The sequence below is a fragment of the Tasmannia lanceolata genome, unplaced genomic scaffold (assembly GCF_043159265.1).
Source record: "Tasmannia lanceolata isolate RefF3 unplaced genomic scaffold, GAP_Taslan_0.1 ptg000003l, whole genome shotgun sequence".
Lineage (NCBI taxonomy): Eukaryota > Viridiplantae > Streptophyta > Magnoliopsida > Canellales > Winteraceae > Tasmannia > Tasmannia lanceolata.
Window position 1 is genome coordinate 40130765 of NW_027518680.1, and position 25014 is coordinate 40155778.

At 39.8% G+C, this 25014-nt stretch overlaps 2 protein-coding genes across 2 annotated transcripts; both read right to left on the reverse strand.

Annotated features, from left to right (window-relative positions):
• Positions 1-7179: 7179 nt before the first annotated feature.
• LOC143869766 (uncharacterized) lies at positions 7180-21759 on the reverse strand. Its single transcript, XM_077376322.1, has 2 exons — positions 20713-21759; positions 7180-7293 (listed from the first exon to the last, which is right to left on the reverse strand). Exons 1-2 carry the CDS (start codon positions 21757-21759, stop codon positions 7180-7182), a joined length of 1161 nt encoding a protein of 386 aa, XP_077232437.1.
• A 1183-nt stretch (positions 21760-22942) lies between these two features.
• Positions 22943-23698, reverse strand: LOC143869767 (uncharacterized). The gene has a single exon (XM_077376323.1). It carries the CDS (start codon positions 23696-23698, stop codon positions 22943-22945), a length of 756 nt encoding a protein of 251 aa, XP_077232438.1.
• Between the last annotated feature and the right edge of the window lie 1316 nt (positions 23699-25014).

The following is a 25014-nucleotide window of genomic DNA, read 5'->3' on the forward strand; positions in this document are numbered from 1 at the left end:
CTTGTCAACAGGTTATGCATAATGTAATGGTTGTGTATCCAAACAAGTTGTGGATATGGATATATTTATGTGGTTGTTTGTATTCAAATGTAAACAGGTGTACACCAGATTAACACATGTGTTGTAGTGTAAATGTACCGAAATTTAGGGAGAATTAAACAATCAGTGATTTTTTTTAAAAAAAAAAACCAAGATTCACCGATAGTCATGTGAACGTCGCTGTATAGTGACGGACTCACATTTAGCGACGGTTATGACCATCGGTAATATTAACGACGGTTACTAAACCGTCGGAGATTCAAACCATAAATCCACCCTTATGGTTCTATCACCGACAGTCGTGACCGTCGGTAATTATACGGACGGTCAATAAAACATCGGTGAATGGTTAATCTACACCGACACTTTATAAACCGTCGGTGTAGTTGCCATTTCCGGCATTAGGAAAAAACAATTTGCGACGTTAATAAACGTCGGTAGAAATATATACACCGACGTTTGTTAGAAAGCGTCGGTAAACACCTTTAGGCACGGTTGAATTGGCAGCAGTCCATGAAACCGTCGGTGCATCATATACCGACATTTTTTGGTATATACACCGACGGTCACGACCGTCGGTGAAACTCATTTTTCTTGTAGTGAACTCAAATAGGGATTAGGTTCAATCTTAGGTTTGAGTATCTATAGGTTACCAAACAAGGGATGGTTTCAAATTGGATTTGAGGGTCTAAAGAAAGCCAAGTAAGGATTTTGGTAGGAGAAAAGGGAAGAGGATAAAAGTTATATTAAATTCCATGCAAATCCCTTCCCTTTTATTCAAATTTTATGAAAATTTCCAAAACTAGAGGCTTTCTATTCTTGAGGATTTGGAATTTGAATCTTCGCAAATTCGAAGGATCGAACTTGTGAGGCTTACAAATCTGAAAATTCAAGAAGAAACCAAAAGAATTTGCATGGTTTTCTTTAAGAACAAATTAAAAGAAACACAAAGTTGGCCCACCTCCTGTGAAACCCGTTGATGCTTCTTTTAATTTCCAAATACTATGAAGATGATCCCTTGTTGATAGTGAAATTGCAAGGGTGGTCCCGAAATGGCAACTTTGAGGAGTGAAAATTATTAGGTAGCCAGCAAGTTTTAACCTTTTCAAAACTCAAACCTAATTTAGAAGATTAAGAGATCAACAATGAATTTCAAGCACATAAGTTAAATCTAAATGTGCAATGCAAATAAAGAGCAAGAGGTCAAGAGAGAGTACACCCGAGATTTAAAGTGGTTCGGTCCTCAAAACGCGAGGCCTACTCCACTCCAACAACAAAAACCCGTTGATGGCTTCACTATGTGATCTTCTTAACTTCGGCGAAGATCGGTGCCGATTACAAAATTCCAACCGCCTTTAACCTTGGTGGCGATCTTTACCACGGAGAGTGGGCTACGCTTCTCCGAACACTCGCCCGAATACAATCTTTGAATAAGAAAGAAGGAAACAAAAAATCCCTCACAAGGGTTTACACACTTTGTAGAAGATGTACAAATTGAGCCTATGATCCAAATTCTAATCTTGGATGATGAGAGGCATAAATAAGCTTGATTCACTCTTTGAATGTTCAAGTGTGGTTTAAGAGTGTTAGGATTGATGGTCTTGAAGTTTAGAATGCTCATATTTATAGAAAACACCAAATATGACCGTTCAGGGGCATTATGGTAATTCCTGCGAAAATTCCCAACGGCTATAATTATGGCCGTTATAGTGTTCTCAGAGTTCCGAGAAATTCTCGGAGTTCCGGGAATACAAACAGAAATGAGAAAAAAGCTACTGGACCATTTCTCGGAGCTCCGAGGAATGTCTCGGAGTTCCGAGCTCGGAGCTCTGAGAATTCTCTCGGAGTTCCGAGAAGCCTATGTCAAGCAGATTTTCATTTCTTGTTTTTGGGCTTCCAACTTTACACCAAGTTTGAATTGTTATGAGGGTTCCAAAGTGTTGGAACACCACAAGGACAATCCTTTAAACATTTTAGGGTGTGTTACATTAACTAATTTATGCCTCTTAAGATCTAAAACTAAGATTGGATCTTATACAATCTAACATGACTTCGATCTTCAATGCGATTCTCCAAGTCTTCATTCGTCTTGGATCTTCGATGTCTTTGGCCTTCATAATGTGGTTCAATGAGTGCTTCTTGGCCGCAATCCAAGCAATCTTGTCTTAGCATCGATGTGATCTACAACTTAGTCAATCAAACACATTAGTGATCATAAATCACTTGTGTATTGGAATCATCAAAATAAGATGGGAATGCCAAGGTGGAAACCATTGGGCTTACAATCTCCCCCTTTTTTATGATGAGAAGCACAAGAGATTTTTCAATAAAAGCACACATATATTTCCTTACATGAGATTTCTTGAGATTTTTCTCCCCCTTTGGCATCTATAAAAAAGATGGGGTAAAAGAAAAATAAAGGGATGAAATTTACAAATTTTAAGCTCCCCATTTTTCAAGGAAAAAGATAAACATAGAACTCCCCCTTTTGGAAAAACAAATTCAATACAAGAGGGGAAATATTAAATAACCATACAAAGATATTCAATTTAAGGAGTAAGCCCCTAATCTAAGCATATATGATAAAAATCATATGGGGGCTTTGGGAACCCAAGTTTTCTTGGGTCCACCACTATCCCTAATCTTAGATGCACATTGGAATTGGTAGTAACCATTTATTTCATAATAATGGCATCTAACATGAGGGTTAGTTAAGCTAGTCCTATCATAAAATGCATGATTAGGTCTATGACTAGCTTTCTTTAAGATTATGTCAATTATTTTGTCACCATTTAAGAATCCATGGAGACAGAATCTTAACATTTTATTTTCATTATGAAGATGTGTTATTTGATTTAAAAAATCATTAATGTCATCTTCATAAGATTTGGAAGAGCTTGCCACATTTTGGAGTTGGCAAGTTTTCTCATCCAAACAACCCTTAAGGGTTTCAATCTCAAGTTTAAAATTCTCAAGTTGTGCTTGAGATTGAGATTTAGAAATGGAAGAAGATGATTCATTTTTCAAAACATCAAGTTCATTTTCTAATTTAGAAATAGATTTTTTAAGAACTTTATTTTTTGAAATTTGAGAATGCAAAGTAGTGCACAATTCATTATAAGATATTATTTCATTATCACTACTAGATGAATAACAAGAGGGGTTAGAATTTACCTCAACTTCATGGGAGAATGCCCTGAGGCAAAGATCGTCTTTTTTGTCTTCCCCTTCGCTTGAACTTTTGCCCGACGTGCTTAACGCATCCCAACCGGCGGCAAGAGCCTTGTGCTTCTTCCAATCCTTCTTCTTACCCTTGTACTTTGAGGAAGATGACTTGAGAAGTGGACACTCCGGTCTTTTGTGTCCCGTTTTTTTGCAATTGTAACACCTTATAGCTTCCTCAACTTCACTTTTTTCTTTCTTCTTCTTTTTATCCTTTTTATGCTTATTTCTCCATAAGCTTTTAAATTTTCTTAGCGCTTCTTCTTCATCACTATCCGCCTCACTTGAGGATCATGAGTCCGCTTTTACCTTGGAGACCTTTAGAGCTAGAGATCGACTCTCTTTTCCTTTCTCTTTTGGCTTCTTCTCCTCTTGTCGGCTAGTGAGGAGCATCTCATGGATGATGAGAGATCCTACGAGCTCCTCCACAGTAAACGTCTTGAGATTCTTTGATTCTTGTATGGCGGTTACCTTTGGATCCTAATGTGGAGGAAGAGACCTAAGCAACTTACTCACAAGCTCATCAGTATGATAAGATTTACCAAGATTAGCTAATTCATTAGAAATTTTAGAAAATCGGGTATACATTTCGGAAATACTTTCATTTTGACCCATTCTAAACATTTCATATTTGCTTTTTAACAAGTTTATTTTGGAATCCTTAACTTGAGATGTTCCCTCATGGGTAACGGCAAGTGTGTCCCAAATAACCTTGGCGGAATAAAAAAGAGCTACTCTATTAAACTCCTCCGTAGATAGGGCGCAAAACAAAGAATTTATGGCTTTGTAATTTAAATTTGCATGCCTTTTCTCTACGACATTCCATTCTTCAAATGGCTTGGAAGGCAAAGTGTAGCCATTTTCTACAATATGCCAAAGTTCCACATCTATCGAAAGAAGATAGATGCGCATCCTTGTCTTCCAATGTCCATAGTTGGACCCATCAAAGAAGGGAGGTCTAGTTGTGGAATGGCCTTCCGGAAGTTCGGTTCCATTTGTGTTTGCCATTTCACAATTAGAAAAGTTGCTAAAGATCTTATGATCTTTTCCTTGTTGAAATTTAAAGAAAAATTTACCAAAGATTTTAAGAAAAGAAAATCTTTTAAGAGCCAAGGCTCTGATACCAAGTGAAATTGCAAGGGTGGTCCCGAAATGGCAACTTTGAGGAGTGAAAATTATTAGGTTGCTAGCAAGTTTTAACCTTTTGAAAACTCAAACCTAATTTAGAAGATTAAGAGATCAACAATGAATTTTAAGCACACAAGTTAAATCTAAAGGTGCAATGCAAATAAAGATCAAGAGTTTAAGAGAGAGTGCACCCGAGATTTAAAGTGGTTCGGTCCTCAAAACGCGAGGCCTACTCCACTCCACCAACAAAAACCCGTTGATGGCTTCACTATGTGATCTTCTTAACTTCGGCGAAGATCGGTGCCGATTACAAAATTCCAACCGCCTTTAACCTTGGTTGCGATCTTCACCACGAAGAGTGGGCTACGCTTCTCCGAACACTAGCCCGAATACAATCTTTGAATAAGAAAGAAGGAAACAAAAAATCCCTCACAAGGGTTTACACACTTTGTAGAAGATGTACAAATTGAGCCTATGATCCAAATCCTAATCTTGGATAAAGAGAGGCATAAATAAGCTTGATTCACTCTTTGAATGTTCAAGTGTGGTTTAAGAGTGTTAGGATTGATGGTCTTGAAGTTTAGAATGCTCATATTTATAGAAAACACCAAATATGACCGTTTAGGGGCATTGTGGTAATTCCTGAGAAAATTCCCAATGGCTATAATTCTGGCCGTTATAGTGTTCTCGGAGTTCCGAGAATATTTCTCGGAGTTCCGGGAATACAAACAGAAATGAGAAAAAAGCTACTGGACCATTTCTCGGAGCTCCGAGGAATGTCTCGGAGTTCCAAGAAGCCAATGTCAAGCAGATTTTCATTTCTTATTTTTGGGCTTTCAACTTTACACCAAGTTTGAATTGTTATGAGGGTTCCAAAGTGTTGGAACACCATAAGGACAATCCTTTAAACATTTTAGGGTGTGTTACATTAACTAATTTATGCCTCTTAAGATCTAAAATTAAGATTGGATCTTATACAATCTAACATGACTTCGATCTTCAATGCGATTCTCCAAGTCTTCATTCGTCTTGGATCTTCGATGTCTTTGGCCTTTATAATGTGGTTCAATGAGTGCTTCTTGGCCGCAATCCAAGCAATCTTGTCTTAGCACCGATGTGATCTACAACTTAGACAATCAAACACATTAGTGATCATAAATCACTTGTGTATTGGAATCATCAAAATAAGATGGGAATGCCAAGGTGGACACCATTGGGCTTACAGATAGTGATTCCTTAAAGATGATGCCCAACCAATAGTGATCTCTTAAAAGGATGAGTGTTGTATGAACTTTCGAGCCAAGTGAGAGAGATTAATTTTTTTGAATGGAGAGAGAGAGAGAGAGAATTCCTCCTAAAAATGTTGGCTACTTGCCTTCTTTTTTTTATAGAATGGAGAGAATTCCTCCTAATAACGTTGGCTACTGGCCTTCTTTTTTTATTGTTTTTTATGTTTTAATAATAGTAAAAGAGTAGCATTCCTTACTAGGAGAGATAAAGAATTGGATCTTTCCTTTTTAGTATTATGGTGTGTGAATATCAAACATGAAGAAAGCAAACCAAGTAGGCCGGTTGAGCCTTTTTCCTCTTTATAGATTGGCCGCATGTATCTTTCCCAAAGTAATTATGGCTTTTTATCCTTCCTTTATAAAATTTGAGCTAATGTCATCTTTCTAATCCTATTCACCATCTTTCTAATCCCATTCACCATGACAATATTTATTTCAACCAAAAATTTCCTCTTGGACTTTCGGCCACAATGTGGGGACCATATGTGTGGCCGACCATCACATGTTGGAGCCACACAGGTGGTTCCTCACATGTGTGGTTCACACATGCAACCTAAAAAATTCGGCTAATATTGGATTCTTCACTTATAGCACTATGAAATTTTATATTGGCACCACCATGTTGGATTTACACCATGAATTAATTCCTAGAAAATCAGTGGGCTCCACTATAAATTAATAATGCCCCCCCTAGATTCTCTCCACTAGATGATCCAAACCGTCCAATTTGTGGCCTACAATGTAAATTAGTTGCGCCCCCTAAATCTCCTCCATTGGATGATCTGAACTGTCCAGCTAATTGGGCCACCTCATAAATGGGTTGTGTCCTTCAAATTATTTTCATAAGCTGACCCGACCTATTCATTTGATGGGGCCGTGGAGTAAATGGTTTTTTGCACCCAAATTATGTCCATAAGATGATCTAAACCAACCAATTGATGACCCACGACTTGAATTGGTCGTGCTCCAAAAATCTCTTCCATAAGGTGATCTAGACTGTCCAAATCATGAGCCGCAACATAAATTTACATAAAACTCGAGATTTAAGGTTGTGGACCCCAGTCCAAATTTGTCGAATATCCTTTTCCCATGAAAATAAAATTTAATTTCTTTAAAGCCTTGGTGGGCCCATTTATTTGGGTAAAATCCATTGCAAAAATTCACTTTCACGAAATTTTGACGAGCCCAATCATTGTAACCAAACCCATGGGATAAAATTCAATTCGTTGGACCCACTTGTTAGCCGAAACCTTCCATGGAACAAAATTTGATTTTAAAAACTTTGGCGGGTCCGCCTGCTTCATCTTGAAAATCCATTGATAAAAGCACTCCTTGGTCGAATTCGGACCTTTTCAATTCGTCATGGCAAATGAACCCCTAGGAAAATAAGAAATGGGAGGAAAAATTGGTATAAAGTGATGGGAAAACACAGAAAACAAACTCTAAATTGAGGAAAACTAACGAAAGCCTTTGTTGGCTATAGCTGAACAAAATGGGGTGTCTACAGATGCCCTTCTTTGGCAGAGGTGACGGAGTAGCCGAATGCCAAAGCAAGAGAGACAACATCATTTTGCGTAGCTTTAGCCAACAAAAGAATCTCTACAGAAAATGCAACCTAAATGAAGACGTATGCTAAATGCTTCCTAATGCAAGACCCTAGATTGGAACCCTATAACTTTGAGAAATTGGATTATTTGTTCGTTGTCATAGGGGCACTAAGCTTTTTCTCTAAGAAGAAGAACGGATTTTTTTTTAATTTCTTTTTAAAATTTAAAGAAATTTTCGATTTAGAAGCTTTCGCTTTTTCTCTAAACAGAAATGAAGAATAATTTTACGAAAAGAGAGAAGAATATTTCGATTCAGAGGCACTTTCGTTTTTTCTCTGAAAAGAAAAGGAAGATGAATTTCGATCCAGAGGCACTTTCGTTTTTTCTCTGAAAGGAAAGAGAAGATGAATTTCGATCGAGAGGCACTTTCTCTTTTTCTCTGAAAATAAAAGAAAGATGAATTTCGATCCAAAGGCACTTTTGCTTTTTCTCTGAAAGGAAAAGGAAGATGAATTTCGATCTAGAGACACTTTCGCTTTTTCTCTAAAAAGAAATGGAAGATGAATTTCGATCCGGAGGCATTTTCTTTTTTTCTCTAAAAGGAAAAGGAAGATGGATTTCGATCCAGAGGTACTTTCGCTTTTTCTCTGAAAGGAAAATGAAGATGAATTTCGATCCAGGGGCATTTTCGCTTTTTCTCTGAAAGGAAAAAGAAGATGAATTTCGATCCAGAGGCACTTTAGTTTTTTTTCTGAAAGGAAAAGGAAGATGAATTTTAAAATTTGAACTGAACTCGATGTGATGAGCTGAAATGAACTTGAATTTGAAAATTTGAAATGGAATTGAGTTGATGATTTGAAATGATATCGAATTTGGAGATTTGACATGAACTTGAATTTGATAAATTTGAAAATTGATAAACTTTAAATGTGTGAAATTAGATTCGAAGACAATAGAAATTGTGCACGATGAAAATATTGACACTGAGACTTTGACGAATGACGAAACAACACACATCAGGAACTAAACGCAACATCGATGGGTATCTAGCCCTAGAGAAGAAACGATGAAACATGACTTATGGGAATGGTTATGAACGCTGGAGAATGCTTTAAGAAGAGTTTATTGCATAGATACTGTTGGTTTTTACTGCTGGGGATTCTGGGTACTGATAATTGGAACCCTAATCTAAATACTTGAACTGGTAATATAGAACAACGACACTTTCTTCTGACAGGTATTTGGACAAAAATTTCTTGATGGGGATGGCATTCAATTGACTTGAAGAAAATTCAGAATTTTAATGTTTCATCTTGCTGAGAAATCGGTCCAACCATCGTCACGTACGAGACTCTCCCAAGCCTATGGTGTCTTTCTGGGACATGCTCTTCTTATGGAAACTGCACTTTCCAGTGTTTATGCTTCTGAATGCTTTCAGAAGTGGCTTTGCTTACACCGAATCTTTCTCATGACTCATGAAGTTCTTCCCTCAAGATTTGTATATCTCAAGTACGTTGCAGATAAGCTGACGCCTTACCTCTTTCACCAAGACAGTTGCGACCTTTGGACTCAAAGGCAATGACCGACTCTATTCAAAGGGGAAAACTGGTAAAAGACACTAATTGAATAATCGAGGATTTCTGAACGAATGACCAAAGAATAACACGAATTGACTAACTAAACGGACACACATTGATGCTTCTGACTTAGTTAGCGTTTTGTTTGGTAGGTCTGGCCTTTCAAGGAGTAATTTTGGAATTGATACACATTAGACATTTTCTTTAAAACAGTAATACTCTAAGGATTTGATTACCACCCCTTGGATCGCTTGGTTTCATGCCCCTAGTTTCAAGAATGCAAAGTGTACCTGCTTGAACTTTTTGAATCCTTAATCTTGATACTAGAGATAGCCTTCTTGGATAACTTCTCTTACCATGACCAAGTCGCCTTTTTTAGGTTTTCAACATGGCAGACCGTTTGACCTTAACTTCTGCCTGAGTTGCCCTTTCTGGTTTTCACCTCAGCAGGTGATTCATCCTAAATTTTGCCTAGATCGCCCTTTTGGGTTTTCAGCCTAGCGGATCTTCAATCTCCGTATTCTTCTCTTTTCTCTTTTTTTTTTGGGTCTAGAACCTTAACTTTAAACACCTGAAGGACTTTGTAGGTTGGATATGGTTAGATAAGAAAAAGGCTAAAGGCTTGCAAATTTCGACCGAACCTGTAAATAAGTTGCCTACATATCCTAGTGTAGGAATCAGGTCATGCGTAGTTCAGGGCGATGCCCCAATGGGATTTATTTATTTGGACAGATCTGAAAATTCTGTGCAAACTACTGTGGGTTAAAAGATAATAGGTTTAAATGATGAAAGAAATCAGATTTTTAGGTTTAGGGAGCTGCTACGTTGGCCGTTACGCTTTCAATCTCCAAAAGCAAGTTTTGGGGCTTGAAAGGTGCGAAAATTTGATTGGCCTCGAAAGGGGTTGTAAAACTATGAATTTTGATTGCTATGACTAAGGTTTAATCCCAAAATAAGTCCTTCAAAGTTTCAAGATGAGATCTTAAACGATGTAGTAGATATTTGGATTTTGTATTTTAGGGTTCAAGAACACACAAAAATTGAAAAACTAATGACTTACTTGTTTAGGCTGATTTGAGGGGAGAATAGAAGTGAGAAGATGAGAGGGGATTGAGAAGAATGGCTCCAAGCCACCAAGAAGAGAGAAGAGAAGAAGTTCCAAGCTTCAATAGCTTCTTTTGCAAAAACTTTAATTCCTTATTCAATAGTCAAAAAGTCCATTACAATGCTTACATAACATATATTTATAAGAAAAGAACCTCTAAAAACTAACTTAATACCCAAGCAACTAATCATAGCCGTCCATCTAAAATAACATAATTAAAACCTTGACTAAAACTTACCTAAATAGTAAATCCCGTAATAGACCCTTACCATATTCTAAAACTGCCTATAACTTAGCCAAATCAAGTCTAAATCGTGTAATCTTGGGCTGTTTAGATAGGTAATCGAAAAACCTTTCTAAAAATACCAAAATTAGCCCAAAAGAACAAGATTTGATGCCCTAAAAATATACTGGAAATATAATGGCAAAAATAATAGTTAAAATATAAAAACTTGTTCAACACCAACGACTTTATGTAAGCATTGTAAGGGACTTTTTGACTATTGAATAAGGAATTAAAGTTTTCGCAAAAGAAGCTATTGAATCTTGGAGCTTCTTCTCTTCTCTCTTCTTGGTGGCTTGGAGCCATTCTTCTCAATCCCCTCTCATCTTCTCACTTCTATTCTCCTCTCAAATCAGCCTAAACAAGTAAGTCATTAGTTCTTCAATTTTTGTGTGTTCTTGAACCCTAAAATACAAAAACCCAAAATCCAAATATCTCCTACATCGTTTAAGATCTCATCTTGAAACTTTGAAGGACTTATTTTGGGATTAAACCTTAGCCATAGCAATCAAAATTCATAGTTTTACAATCCCTTTCGAGGCTAATCAAATTTTCACACCTTTCAAGCTCAAAAGTTGCTTTTGGAGATTGAAAGCGTAATCGGCCAACGTAGCAGTCCCCTAAACCTGAAAATCTGATTTCAATCATCATTTAAATCTATTATCTTTCAACCCACATCAGCTTACCCAGAATTTTCAGATCTGTCCAAATTACCAAAATGCCGTTTTGGCCTAAATTGGACCGATTTGACCCTGTTTTGTTGCTGCAGAAATTTATTACTATTTTTTTCATTGGATTATTGCTGATTTCTCATCAAAATAAGGTTTCATTCATAGGTTTTGATACTATTTTAATTATTCTACTTGGGTGCACGTTTAAAACCCCATTTTAGCCTAATTTTGCCCTTAACTAGTTACCCGAAGGACCCTTTAATTGTCGACTAATTTGTTTAAGGTTTATTTCATACTAATTGTGTTCTTTCTCATTATTTAATGCAAATTTAAGCCTCAATATTGCCGTTGTCTGCCAATTAATTCTGCCTTAAATCAACCCTAGTTAACCAGTAGGTTTCTTTAGCCTCTTAAGAGTTAGCCCTAAACTTTCCTAGAACCCATTATCCCATTAGGAGTGTAGGATTTTTCCTCGTTTAGGTATTGTCCTGCATCAACTTGGTAAAGCAAAGCTAAATAAAGATAAAAATTTACCAAAAATAGTAATCCCGTAATTGACTTATACTCCTTCCCAAAAACCCTCATAACTTGCTCAAATCACATCCAAATCATATGATCTTGGGCCCATTAGATAGGTAATTGAAAAACCTTTCTAATAATACCAAAACACACCAAGCGGGTGAGATTTGATGCCTAAAAAGTAGGCCGTGGGATCGATCCGACGAGAGGGGCGCGACCCGCCTCTCTTTTGTTCTCTCGTACCCATGCGAATGGCGTGTGCTTTTTATTTTTGATATAAATCATCTTTTCCGTGAACTTGGGATCACAAAAGAAATTCGAATTTCACACAAAAGAGAATGACCAGAGTGGCCACCTAGGTAAAGGACCTAGGACCCATAAGTGACACTGTAATGATCAGCTATCCCAGAAATCTAGATTCGTTACCTGATTACGAGAATTGAAGGTATGGCGGATTACCACCATATGCACCATTCTTGCCTAATAATCCTGTCTTCAATTCCATTGAATAACTCATTTAAATTTTTTTAAAAGGCTCATTTAAACTCTCTTAATGTGCAAACTACGAGACATGTATCCTAGATGATCTAATTTCAATGTGATTCCTAAATATGTCTTTTGATTTTCTTGATCTGTTCAGATTCAATCTATGTGAAAGTCTTCCTGAAATTCTACTTTGGGGGAAATCCTAAGTGATTTAATCACTTTAACTTAGGGTTGGAAAATGATAAAGAAATAAAATAAAACCCTGAAACCCTACTAAAATGTGTATAGGGTCGACTCGTGCTTGCTGTGCCATCCAAACATCCAAGTTGCCTGCGTACCCAAGCCTCACTGGGATCAGAGTCGACGTAGTTCGGTGGCCTAAACTAAGCTACATGCCTAACTCATCTAGGACACCAATCTAGACTGGACAGACTGTTTCAACGATTTTTAGAGAAATTATTTAATTCAAGTTGATTATATTTTATTATCCTAGGACTCCATCTAAGATGCTATATGATTCTATCTAAGTGCAAGACGCTTCCTAAACTAATGCAGGTGGGCCCTACATCCTATGTAACTAAACTTGTCCTACAGAAAAAGGAGTTAACTAGTGAAACCTAATCTATGGCTTAGTTGCTAATAATAGCAATCGGCCGTGATGAGGCTAACTGGACTCCTAACTATAAGCCCAAGGGTTACCATGGGTCTAATCATTCACCTTACCTCTTGTTTTGATGCTTGCAAACTCAAACTGATTAGCATTTATGGACTAATGTGTTGCTTTGAGGTGTTGTGTTGTATACATGAATTTCATGTCATAATCGCCATTATACAACTCAATTTAACACATGGCTTGTGGATCAAGGATCAAAGGAACCAAGAGCTTGTACATACAGTGAAGACATCACAATTTCGAGATGATCAAATCAAAGAAGCTCGAACATGAAGATTCTTCAAGTTCCTAGCAAATGCCAAGAAGGAGATTGGGGTTGAACATGACATGGTGACACCTTGTGTACCTCAACATGCATTGAAGATTGGACGATAAGTCACAAAAGCCAAGACAAAGTTCAAGATGTTCACTCAAGCTAAAGAAGTCCAAGGAAGAGCAAAGGAGCTGATACATTCCAAGAAGACTCAAGGTTCTTATTTTTAGAATCTATTTAGAGTCCTCTTGATTTTATGTTTAAATGCACTTTCAAAAGATTTTCAAATGATTTTTAACTTAACATTTTACATCTTTGAAAACCATCAACACACCCAAAAATGTGTTTGAAAACCTAGGACTTAAGCCCAAAGACCATGGCCCAAAGCCCCTGAATTTTAAAGTTAAAATGGAATTTTTACTAGGGCCGGTCGACCAGGGGTCTCCTGGGGACCACGGCAAGATGGCTGGATTTCCAACACTAGCGAAAAATAGCGGGCCGGTCGACCGGGTTGAGCCGGGCGACCGCGAAAATAGTTTTGTTGAAACAGAACATTCCGTCATGGGTTTGGACGGGTGACCACAGTGGGTCGGTCAATCGGGATAGGTTTTTTGAGCTTAAAATTTCAGCGAACAGGTAGCGCTCGCCGGACGACCGCCATGGGCAGGTTGACCGCGATGGTAAGAAATTTGAAATATAAAAGGGTGCCCAATAGGCGCGGGCGATCACGGTAGCTCAGTCGACCGCGACAGTCGGGCAAACTAGCCGTTGGGGCTTTCGCAGGTTGACTTTTTCAACCCAGTTTTTTATAGTTTTACCCACAAACTGTCATATTTTTAAATACACTATATATACATCATTAAAACCTATCTAAACAAGCTTTTGAAAATTTGAGAAAGATAAAATCCCATTTCTCTTTGACCTTCAACTTGAAAATCAAAAGTAAAACCTCTTTGAGCTTGCATTTCTTGTCAAGAGGCACTCCATAGGGCTTTTCTTTTGCTTATTTATTGGAAGTGATTGTGAGCTTAAACTTTGTAATCCGTCTATTAAGAGGCATTGGGAGTTTTTCACTTTTATTTGTTCTTCATTGAGGGTCTTATCTTCGGCACGTTAATAATTGTGAAGATGAGGGTCTTCGATTCGGCCCGTTAAGAATAGTCAATCCGGCATATGAGGGTGTGTCCCTTCTCCGAAGGCTTCGTGCAGATGGGATTCTGCTTTGGCCCTTGAGAAAGGAAAAGCTTGCTCATTGTAAATGGCTCATTGATCCGGCCTTGAAGGAGGATCGAGATAGTGGAACTCGCGCGTAGACGTGAAGAGTAGAGTAGGTCTTGTGATAGACCGAACCATTATAAATCTTGTGTTCGTTGTCTCCTTCTCTCTTCCTCTCCTTCTCTTGCATGTATGGTGATTAGTAAATTCTAACCCTAACTTGTATTTGTGCTTTTAATTAAACAAGGGTTAGTAAATGCACTTGATTAGAATGTTTAAACCCTTATTACATTATAATGTATATTTAAACAAGGGTTAGCAAATGTGCATGATTAGAATGTCTAAACCGTAGCTTTTATTGATATACCTATTTGAACAAGGGTTAGACTAATTAGTGCTTAATTAAATGGATTAATTTTCATTCTTCCCTTAATTAAGCCTAAAATTTCTAATTGACCAATTCACCTCTCCTCTTCGGTTGTCACACCTGTATTTCATTTGGTATTAGAGCTCAGGCTCTTAAAGAGATTTTTAATCTTAAAAATCTATAAGAAAAAAGATATGTGATAATCCAAATGGATTTTGAGAAAGGCTAATCCACCCTAATTCCTCCATTTTTTGATGGAACGAATTATGGATCTTGGAAAGCACAAATGTAAGCCTATCTCAAATCCATAGACTTCAGCATCCTAGATGTCATTAAAGAGAGAATTTCTTTCTCAAGGAAATGCACTGAAGGTGATTTAAAATTATTTCTCTTGAACTCAAAGGCAATGATTTTATTGTGTTGTGTTTTAACTCTAAGTATTTTTGACAATATTTCAAATTGCATCAATGCAAAAGATATTTGGATTTCATTAGAAAACATTTATAAGAAGAATTTGTCTCTTTTCAAATGATAAAATTTTTAGTCAAAAAAAGACTTCAAAAATCTTTTGCAAAAGAAAGTTCTTTCAAAAGTTCAATTTTCGAGTTGGAAATGAAAATTTAAAATCAGAAATAAATGTATGTTTGAAAAGAAATGAAAAAGGTAAATAGTCTTAAAACTAAACAAAAAGAAGAAGTATTCCCTACAGAATGCTTCTTCAACCCAAAGGCGAGGGACAAATACAAGCAACTAATGGATAGGCCCATTATCTCAGGAAGAAAAGTGATAATCACCGACTTCAAATGCTTCGACCTCCTAGATATTCATTGCACAAGGTTGGGTAAGATTCTTACAGTACATCTCTTTGATTTACCCCAAGCTTGTAAAGTATTTCTACTCGAATTTAGTTGTATCCCATGGTGGAGTGTTAATGAATAGCTACTACAAAGGGGAATTTGGGCTTAATCTCTCACAGTTTTAAAAACAGGAGAATATTCTTCTAGGGGAAGGATGAAATTGAAAAACATCCCTTCACAAGGATTGATGTTTATAAGACTCTCGGGACCATCCCACCTACAAGAGAGAAGTTGAACATCCAAGCCAATCAAATGAATTATCAAGCTAGGGTGATTTACAAATAGTAGCTTATAATTTCACCCCTAGAGCAGGAAACTTTGACGCTGTGAAGCCCTTCGAAGTACTTATGATTCATTGCATCATCAAAAAGATCAAATTGAACCTAGGATTCATTATCTTGGGGTATATGGATGAGGCAAACAAGAAAGGACAGGGAGGATTGCCCAATGGGATGCTCATCACCAGATTACTTAGGTATCATGAAGTGGATCTCACAGATGTCTTCTCTAGGAGGCCGGACCCAGTACTCAACTCTACCACCATAACTTAGATGAAAGTTAAAGAAACCCAAGGGGCAGGTAGTAGTGGAGGTGGTCCCATTGTGTCAGAGATGAGGACATCGATGGGGCTATGAGAGAGGTTGAGGTACAGGCTGAGGAGCATGAGGATGCCCCTGGACACTAGGGATCATATGAGCAGCTCGTCAGAGAGATGGGACTTATGAGGACAGAGCTAGGACAGCTCTCTACAAGCTTTACTCAGGCCGAGACTCAGAGGCCCACTGATCATTCGCAGCTGATGGAGGCCCTAGCCACTGATAGGAGAGCCCATGCTCAGGCGCATGCCGACCTGGTTAGAGCCATCTCATAGAGTCGGACGATGAGATACTACTCTAGGACTCCACCCCGTGATCAGCCCCCTCCTCAGATATGATGGATGTACCAGATCCTTTTTGGATAGCAGATGGACTGTGGATTGGTATGCAAGAGACGGTGTACTTTTTTGCTGCTAGGTCATCCTTTTTTTAGAACAGTTTCTTCTTGCTCTGGATGGGCTTTTGATTTAGTGTTTATATTTTCTTTTTGGTTGGATGATGTGTTTCTTGCCCAGTATGGGCTTTATGATTGGATGTTTATGCCCATGGGGGGCTTTATTTTCATTTTGTTGTAGATATCCTTACCAAATGTGGCAAGTTTGTGGATGTGTAGGGATGTAGCCAATAGGGGCTTTGTGTATTTTTGGTTCGTTTAGGCTCAGAGCTCATTTGCGATATTTGATGTAGTAGTGATGTGAAGCACTAGACTCTCACACCCAATCATGAAACTCTGTAGGATTCAGGTGTGATGAGAAGAGGGATTGTCTCTTCAATCATTTGACATGTATTGGAGCCTTAGATAATCTTATCATCATATATACATGTTATTTCCTCTATCATAGATTTGTACTTTCATTTCATCTCACCATATCTATGTATCCATGTGCTTGTGTCACACTATATCCACAACACTCTCTATCTTATGTCCGATAGTCATTCATTTGTATCAAATTGTAACACTCTTCTAATGAATCAAGTTGATTGGTTAAAGATGTCAAACTAAAATTAAAAGCTATTCAATGTGTTCTCATTACTTCTTATGACAGAATGTCACAATCACTTTAATTAACAAATCTAACAACTTTGGCCTTAAGGCTGGCATCCGAAACCATCAAACAGGTGATTTATCCCTTGCACCTAGTGCATAGAGTCAGGGAGAGGCTTCAAAATTCACAAAGTACCGCATCTTATTTAGAATTCTTCATTTGAAAACTCAGGATTCCCACTCTAACCAATATCAAATGCCGAAACACTACCGTGGAAGAAAATTTTGAACTCAAAAATTTCTATAGTAGATCTAGGCATATCTATGCTCAGGAAGAGAGTTGTCTGCATTTCCTCACGGAAATTTCTAGGAAGCAAGTAAATGATTGAAGCCCAAGGGTTCAATCCTATCTCCTGAGTGACTCCATCTCCATCTAGCAATTCCCTGAATCATATCTTCACTTTCACATAAAAGGGAACAGCAAGCCCCGAGTGCGATTCTTAAGCTTTACTTAAACCGGATGATATCATCACACCTCATATAGGATTGCTATACACTTGCTAATCTTCAAATCCTAGAAATTTTGAACTTCGAAAAATCCTATAATAGTGTGGGGGTAATTGTCAGGCCATATGACTCACTAACTTCGCCTAACTGGCTGGCAGTTTTCATGAGAATGATGACCACTGCATTATCTTCGTATTACATACTAAAACATGCTCCATGCGTCTCTTAAGTATTTTGCATGGTAACTCACTCTCAAGAGACTAACAAAAAAAAACTGCCTTTCATGACTAAACTTAATATTTTACTCACTCTCTCTTTCATGATAAGGGCTATAGATTAGAATAAAAAGCTATATCTTGCATGTATATAGATATATTGGGGCACATATCATACCCCTTACATATTTCACCTCTTCTTTGAGCCTTAAATTGTTTAAAACTGCCATTTTTTGTATGTATGCCGAAAAGGGAGAGAAGTTTTGGAAATTGATTAGTAGTCCTTAAAAAGCTATATCTTGTATGTATATAGATATATTGGGGTACATATCATGCCCTTTACATATTTCACCTCTTCTTTGAGCCTTTAATTGTTTAAAATTGCCCTTTTTTGAAAGTATGCCAAAAAGTGGAAGCAAAATTTGAAATTGATTAGTAGTCCTTAAATCATATGTACCACTAGCCTTTATTTGTTAAAATATACTTGTGTATATGCTTAGGGGAAGGATACTAGCTTCATTTGATTATATTTATGATCCTCCTGTATCCTAATCAATTTGAGTTTGTCATCATAAAAAAGGGGAAGAATGTTCTCCCAAGGGCTTCTCATACTTTCACCCATGTTTTGATGATCATAAAACACAAATTGATTAGATTTAAAAGGACTAATATGTTGCCTTGAGTGTTGTGTTGCAGCAGGATAAGTTTATTACATTGCGTGACACAACACATTGCATGACTTGGAGATTCATGTGTACACCACTTGAAGCAACTCAATCTTGATGGGGGCAAGCTCAAAATGGCATTTGATGAAGGATCCTACAAGATGGAGTGAAGTTTTGAAGATCTCAACCAAGTCAGGTATTGAACGGAGTGTATTAAAGATCATGTTCAAGAGAAGACTGAAGAGATGTAATTTCCGGATATAGGTTGTATGTCTAACACTTTTGATGTTTTCTCTATCAAGGCACACTCTCTTGGACCCCCCAACTTTATGTTTTTAATGTCCAAGAGAGAACCCAAAAGGATTGCAAAAGAAATATTTAAAATCAACTAAAAAAATACAGTTTCTTTAATCTGCAGTCGACCGACCCTAGCACCCCGGTCGTCCGGCCCCTTATAAAGAGGTGAAATCAAAATGGTCAAAAAGCATGCGGCGGGCGACCGACCCCTTCATGGGCACCCGACCCGGTCGACCGTTATACCTCGGTCTACTGCAACGCTTTGAAAGTTATTTTTAAAAATCTGACCAGCGCATGGCCCACGGGTGACCGCCACACATCGATCAACCGCGACCATGCGAAAATAGATCCATTTAGACTTCATGTAATGCTTTTCAAAAGTTTACAGTTTTTACTCTTTTGTCCCCCCAACGGCTATTTTCTTTCAAGAGCTATAAAAAGAAGATTCTAACTCCATTTTAACTTGATGAAATCATTCTAAAATAGCCTAACACCCACTAACCTATTAGTTTATCTTTTTGGGTTTTAAAATCTATCCCCAAACAGTTGTACCTTGATCTTGATCACATCCAAAGTGTTGGACTTAGGATTTTCTTGTATATCTTTGAGAGAGTTTGTAGTGAGCTTGATTGTATTATTTGCATATCCAGAGGCTTGAGAGAGCTTAAATTTTCTTTATCTTCATTGTACTCGCAAAGAGGAGCGGTTCCCTTTTAGGCGGTTTGCGAAGAGGGTTCATCTCCTTGGAGGCGGTTCGGGAAGAGGAGCAATCACCTTGGAGGCAGTTTTGCAAAGAGGTATTGTTCCTTGGAGGCGGTTTGTATAAAGGGGGTTTGTTCCCTTGAAGGAGTCAAGTTGTAAAGCCTGGCAATTTGTCGTGCGGAATCTCAATAGTGATAGAAATCCCAAGGAAAGACCAAGTACTTGGGTAGTGGAGTAGGTCCGTTTATGACCGAACCACTCTAAAATAATTGCGTCGTCTCCTATCCTCTTCCTCCTTCATATTGTGGTGATTGGTAATATCTAAACCCTACTTTCCTTTAATATGATTATGTGAACAAGTGTTAGATCTATAAATGCTTAATTGGTAAAATCGATTTTAATATTCCACTTAATTAAGGAAAATATTTTTATTACCCAATTCACCCCCCTCTTGTGTTACCTATTGGGATTTCAATAACCTTGATCAATAAGGCATCTTTAGGAAATAAAGTAAAGCTAAGCGATTGATGTTTCATAGGCATTGTACTTATAGGTAGGGTATTCAAGAGGCATGAGACTAAGAGCATGTACGTCTACATCAACTACTCGGAGCAACACACACGTGCAATGTGGGACCCATGATCGTTGTAGCTGGGTCCTGCAAAAAACTATATCTTTTTTGCACAAATATATAACAAGAACACCTCATAAATGAAAATTCCTTTAGGGCCCGTTTGGATGCCTCATATTTTGTTTTTGGATTTGGAATTGAGTTTCGAATACAAACGAATATATCCGCCAGCTCATTTTGAGGGTGATAGAGGGGGTACTTCCTACTGGAGGGGAGAGTTTGAGGAGCAAAGAGGGTGAAGGAAACTGCCAAATATGTTTATTTCCATAGCATATTTGGAAATTTGATTTTTTCACTGTCAGTCTTTGATTTGGAAATTCAAGGATTTGATCCGGATCGAAATCACAACACAAAAGGGCTGCAAATGTGAGAAATCCAAATCAAAATCTTCTCGGCATCCAAACAGGCCCTTATAGATATTATGTTGGTGTTTTTAATGTGGCCCACATCGGTGGGACCCAATTTAAGTGAAAACGTTGGCTCTTCTATTCGACCTTGTATTCTATTCACTAAGGGAGTCTTAAGAGATAAATCTCAAGCATTTTGAAACTTTAGAATACGTGAGTATTTCAAGTGTGGAAGGACACAAACTCTTGTGATCCGAAATCTATATATATATATATATATATATATGTGTGTGTGTGTGTGTGTGTGTGTGTGTGTGTGTGTGTGATGCGTTCGATGGGAGCAACACACATACAATATAGCTAAAGTTCCATCTAAAGAGGGCCCCTAATCTGAGGGGAAAATTATGCCCGCTATTACGCCCGGAATTGGTAACAGATAAGGCAATGAAGTAAGAGCTGATCTGGAGAATCCTGATAGCTGAGCTGATAAAGAGGCAATAACCTGTACAATGGCACACGTGGCCCCTAAGCAATACCTTGATGGCCAGTGCTTTGCCCCCTAGATGTTCTCCACAGATCCCCTCATGAGTCTCCTGGAGAGTGTAGGCAGCATCGCTGGGTCGGAGACATTTTAGGTACGGCAGGGTATACGATCTTTTGTAAAGATTTTCTCCGTCGAGTGAGAATCTTGCCGATATCTGAGTCACCTGTCGTGCTTTCTTTTTCTCTTCGGGGAGTTCGCCATTGCACAGGTAATTGATAATATCGTCCATCCAGCACGGTTCGTGATCTACTTGCATTACTTCTACGACTTCACTTTCAATGCTGGATTTTTTCAGGAATTCCACACATATGTTTCCCAGAGCGGTATACCAGAAGGCCGCGAGTTTGGAGAGTATATCTGCTTTCTCATTCTCCATTCTCGGGACACGCATTACCTCAAAGGTTGTAAACTTGTCGGCGAGGGTGCGAACTTGTGCCAGGTATTTGCGCATGCGGTCGTCGCGCGCCTCGTATGATCCCTGTATCTGTTTAACGACTAGCTGGGAGTCGATGTACGCTTTCAATCTTTGGGCCCGGGTTTGGATTGCCAGCTTCATTCCGGCCAGAAGCGCCTCATACTCCGCCTCGTTGTTTGACGCCTTGAACCCGAACCTTACGGCGTAGTCCATGACGAAGTTCTCTGGTCCTGTGAGGATTAGTCCTGCTCCGCTTCCCAGGTAATTTGATGATCCATCCATGTGTAATTCCCAGAGCGGCTCTTCCTCCATTTTGTCTTTTTCCTCGACTCTTCCAGTTCCATTAGTTTCTCCGAGTGTATCAGCTTCTTTATCCAGATTTTGATCAGAGGTCGCATCGCTTTGCCCCCCGGGTGTCTTGTCAACTTCTTCACTCGGAGGTTGATTTATTTCGGCATCGGCTGGCAGAGTGCATTCGGCAATGAAATCGGCCAAGACTTGGGCCTTTATCGCCGGCCGGGGCAGAAACTGAATGTCAAATTCACTAAGCTCTACCGCCCACCTTACTAACCGCCCTGAGGTGTTCAGGCGATGTAGAATTTTCCTCAGTGGTTGCTCAGTCATAACTTTGATGGTGTGGGCCTAGAAATACGGCCTGAGCTTTCTGGCAGCCATTACAAGAGCGTAAGCCAACTTCTCTGCCTTTTGATATCTGGTCTCGGCCTCATGTAAAACTTTGCTGATGTAGTAGATCGGTTTCTGCTGGTTCTGGTCTTCTCTTATCAGAACGGCTGCCAACGCTACCGGACTCGCCGATAGGTACAACATCAGCTCTTCACCGAGTTCAGGTTTGCTCATCAGGCGCGGTGCCGATAGGTATAACTTCAGTTCTTCAAAAGCACTCTGGCATTCCGGAGTCCATGGGGCTGCTTTAATTCCCCTGTCATGCCGATTTAGAGATGAAGCGTCCCAACGTGGCTACCATCCCCGTTAGCTTTTGAATTTCCCTTACGGTAGTGGGCGGAGTTAGATCGACCACTGCCTGAATTTTCTCCGGGTTCGCCTCTATCCCTCTCTGACTGACCATGAATCTAAGAAACTTTCCCGCGGCGACGCCGAAAGCGTATTTAGAAGGATTTAGCTTCATGTTGTGTTTCCTCAAGACCTGGAATGCTTCTTCCAAATTGGGTATGTGACTGGAAGATTCCTTGCTCTTCACTAGCATGTCGTCCACATACACCTCCATGTTGCGTCCGATTTGTTCTCTGAAAATCTTGTTCACCAATCTCTGATATGTTGCTCCGGCATTCTTTAGGCCGAAGGGCATTACACGGTACCAGTATATCCCCTGGTCTGTTACAAACAAAGTCTTAGGGATATCCGCTTCGTACATGCGAATTTGGTTGTATCTAGAAAATGCATCTATAAAACTAAGAAGCTCGTGCCCCGGGGTGGCATCTATCAGTTGGTTGATCTTGGGCAGCGGATAGCTGTCCTTAGGACAGGCTCTGTTTAGGTCGGTGAAGTCTATGCAAATTTTTCATTTTCCATTAGTTTTCCTCACCATGACCACATTCGCCAGCCAATCGGGGTACTTGATCTCCGGTATGAAATCAGCCCTTAGGAGTTTTTCCACCTCCTCTCTAATCGCTTGTTGTCTCTCTGGGACGAAATGCCTTCTTTTTTGCTTCACCGGTCTGCAAGTGGGGTCAACGCTGAGTTTGTGCACAATAACATCGGGATCTATCCCAGGCATATCAGTAGGCGCCCAAGCGAATACGTCAGCATTTTTGCTCAAAAACCGGACTTATTCTTCGCGGGAGTCGTCGCTCAATGTTGACCCTATGCTGACCAGTTTTTCCTGATCATCTTCGTACAACGCGATTGGAATCAAGTCTTCTGCGGGTTGGTTTATCGTAATCCGGGTTTCATCTCTCAAGTCTTGCAGTTCAATCGGTAAGGTCTCTGATGCATTTTTTCCTTCTAGTGCCGTTGCATAACACTCCCTCAACTGCGGTTGGTCGCCTTTCACTTCGCTGACACCGCAGGGTGTTATGAATTTCATTTTCTGGTGATAGGTTGAGGCGATTGCGCGTAGTAGGTTCTGTCCAGGTCTTCCTAATATAGCGTTGTAGGCCGAAGTGGCCCTCACTACCAAGAAATTAACCATTGCGAAGGCCTGGTGGGGAGATTTTTCGACCAGGATGGGAAGTTCGATCTGTCCCTCTACCTTGACTATCTCCCCAGAGAATCCGAACAAATCTGAGTTCGCCGGATGCAGGCAGTCGTCCCCGACCATCATTTGCTTGAAGGCGTGGTAATATAAGATGTCGGCCGAACTGCCATTATCCACCAAGATTTTCTTCAGTTCCCAATTGGCAACTAGCATGGTTATGACCAAGGCATCATCATGGGGGAGTATCAGGTTGTCCAGATCCGCGTCCGAGAATGAGATTTCGTTTTCTACTTTCAATTTTTTATGGCTGGTATGGACCGTGTTGATCTGCCGAGCGTAGGCTTTACGGGCGGCCGATGAGGTTCCTCCTGCTGCCGGGCCACCCATGATGGTGTTTATGACTCCAGTAGGCTGCGATCGTTGCGGCTCTTACCGCGGGCTGTGAGGAGCGGTAGAGTTTCGATGGGCTGGCGGTGCCCGTGGTTGCTTGGGGCTCCTTCTGCCTTGAGGATTTCTTTCTTGGCGCTCTCTTCTGTCACCGCCGTGCTCAACGTATTTCCTGAGATATCCCCTTTGGATCAGTAGCTCGATTTCTTCCTTAAGATGCTTTCACTCATTGTTGTCATGCCCATGGTCCTTGTGGAACCAGCAATACTTAGATTTGTCCCGCTTGTTTCCCTTAGTTAGCATTTTCTCCGGCCATTTGAGAAAGTCTTCTCCTCTGAGCCTAGCCAGTATGCTGTTCCTGGATGTATTGAGGGGGTAAAATTTCGCTCCCTTCGGTCCGGGCTTCTTTCTCTCCTTAGGAGCTTATCGTCCCTACGTTTCGTAGGGTTCTTTTCCTCATCTGGCATTTTTCTCCTCCCTGAGTCCAGGGCTGCCAACGTTTCTTCTATAGAGATGTACTCTTCCACCCCCTCAACTGCAACGTTTCCTTCTAGTGCCGTTGCATAACACTCCCTCAACTGCGACTGGTCACCTTTCACTTCGCCGACACCGCAGGGTGTTATGAATTTCATTTTCTGGTGATAGGTTGAGGCGATTGCGCGGAGTAGGTTCTGTCCAGGTCTTCCTAATATAGCGTTGTAGGCCGAAGTGGCCCTCACTACCAAGAAATTAACCATTGCGAAGGCCTGGTGGGGAGATTTTTTGACCAGGATGAGAAGTTTGATCTGTCCCTCTACCTTGACTATCTCCCCAGAGAATCCGAACAAATCTGAGTTCGCCGGATGTAGGCGGTCGTCCCCGACCATCATTTGCTTGAAGGCGTGGTAATATAAGATGTCGGCCGAACTGCCATTATCCACCAAGATTTTCTTCAGTTCCCAATTGGCAACTAGCATGGTTATGACCAAGGCATCATCATGGGGGAGTATCAGGTTGTCCAGATCCGCGTCCGAGAATGAGATTTCGTTTTCTACTTTCAATTTTTTATGGCTGGTATGGACCGTGTTGATCTGCCGAGCGTAGGCTTTACGGGCGGCCGATGAGGTTCCTCCTGCTGCCGGGCCACCCATGATGGTGTTTATGACTCCAGTAGGCTGCGATCGTTGCGGCTCTTACCGCGGGCTGTGAGGAGTGGTAGAGTTTCGATGGGCTGGCGGTGCCCGTGGTTGCTTGGGGCTCCTTCTGCCTTGAGGACTTCTTTCTTGGCGCTCTCTTCTGTCACCGCCGTGCTCAACGTATTTCCTGAGATATCCCCT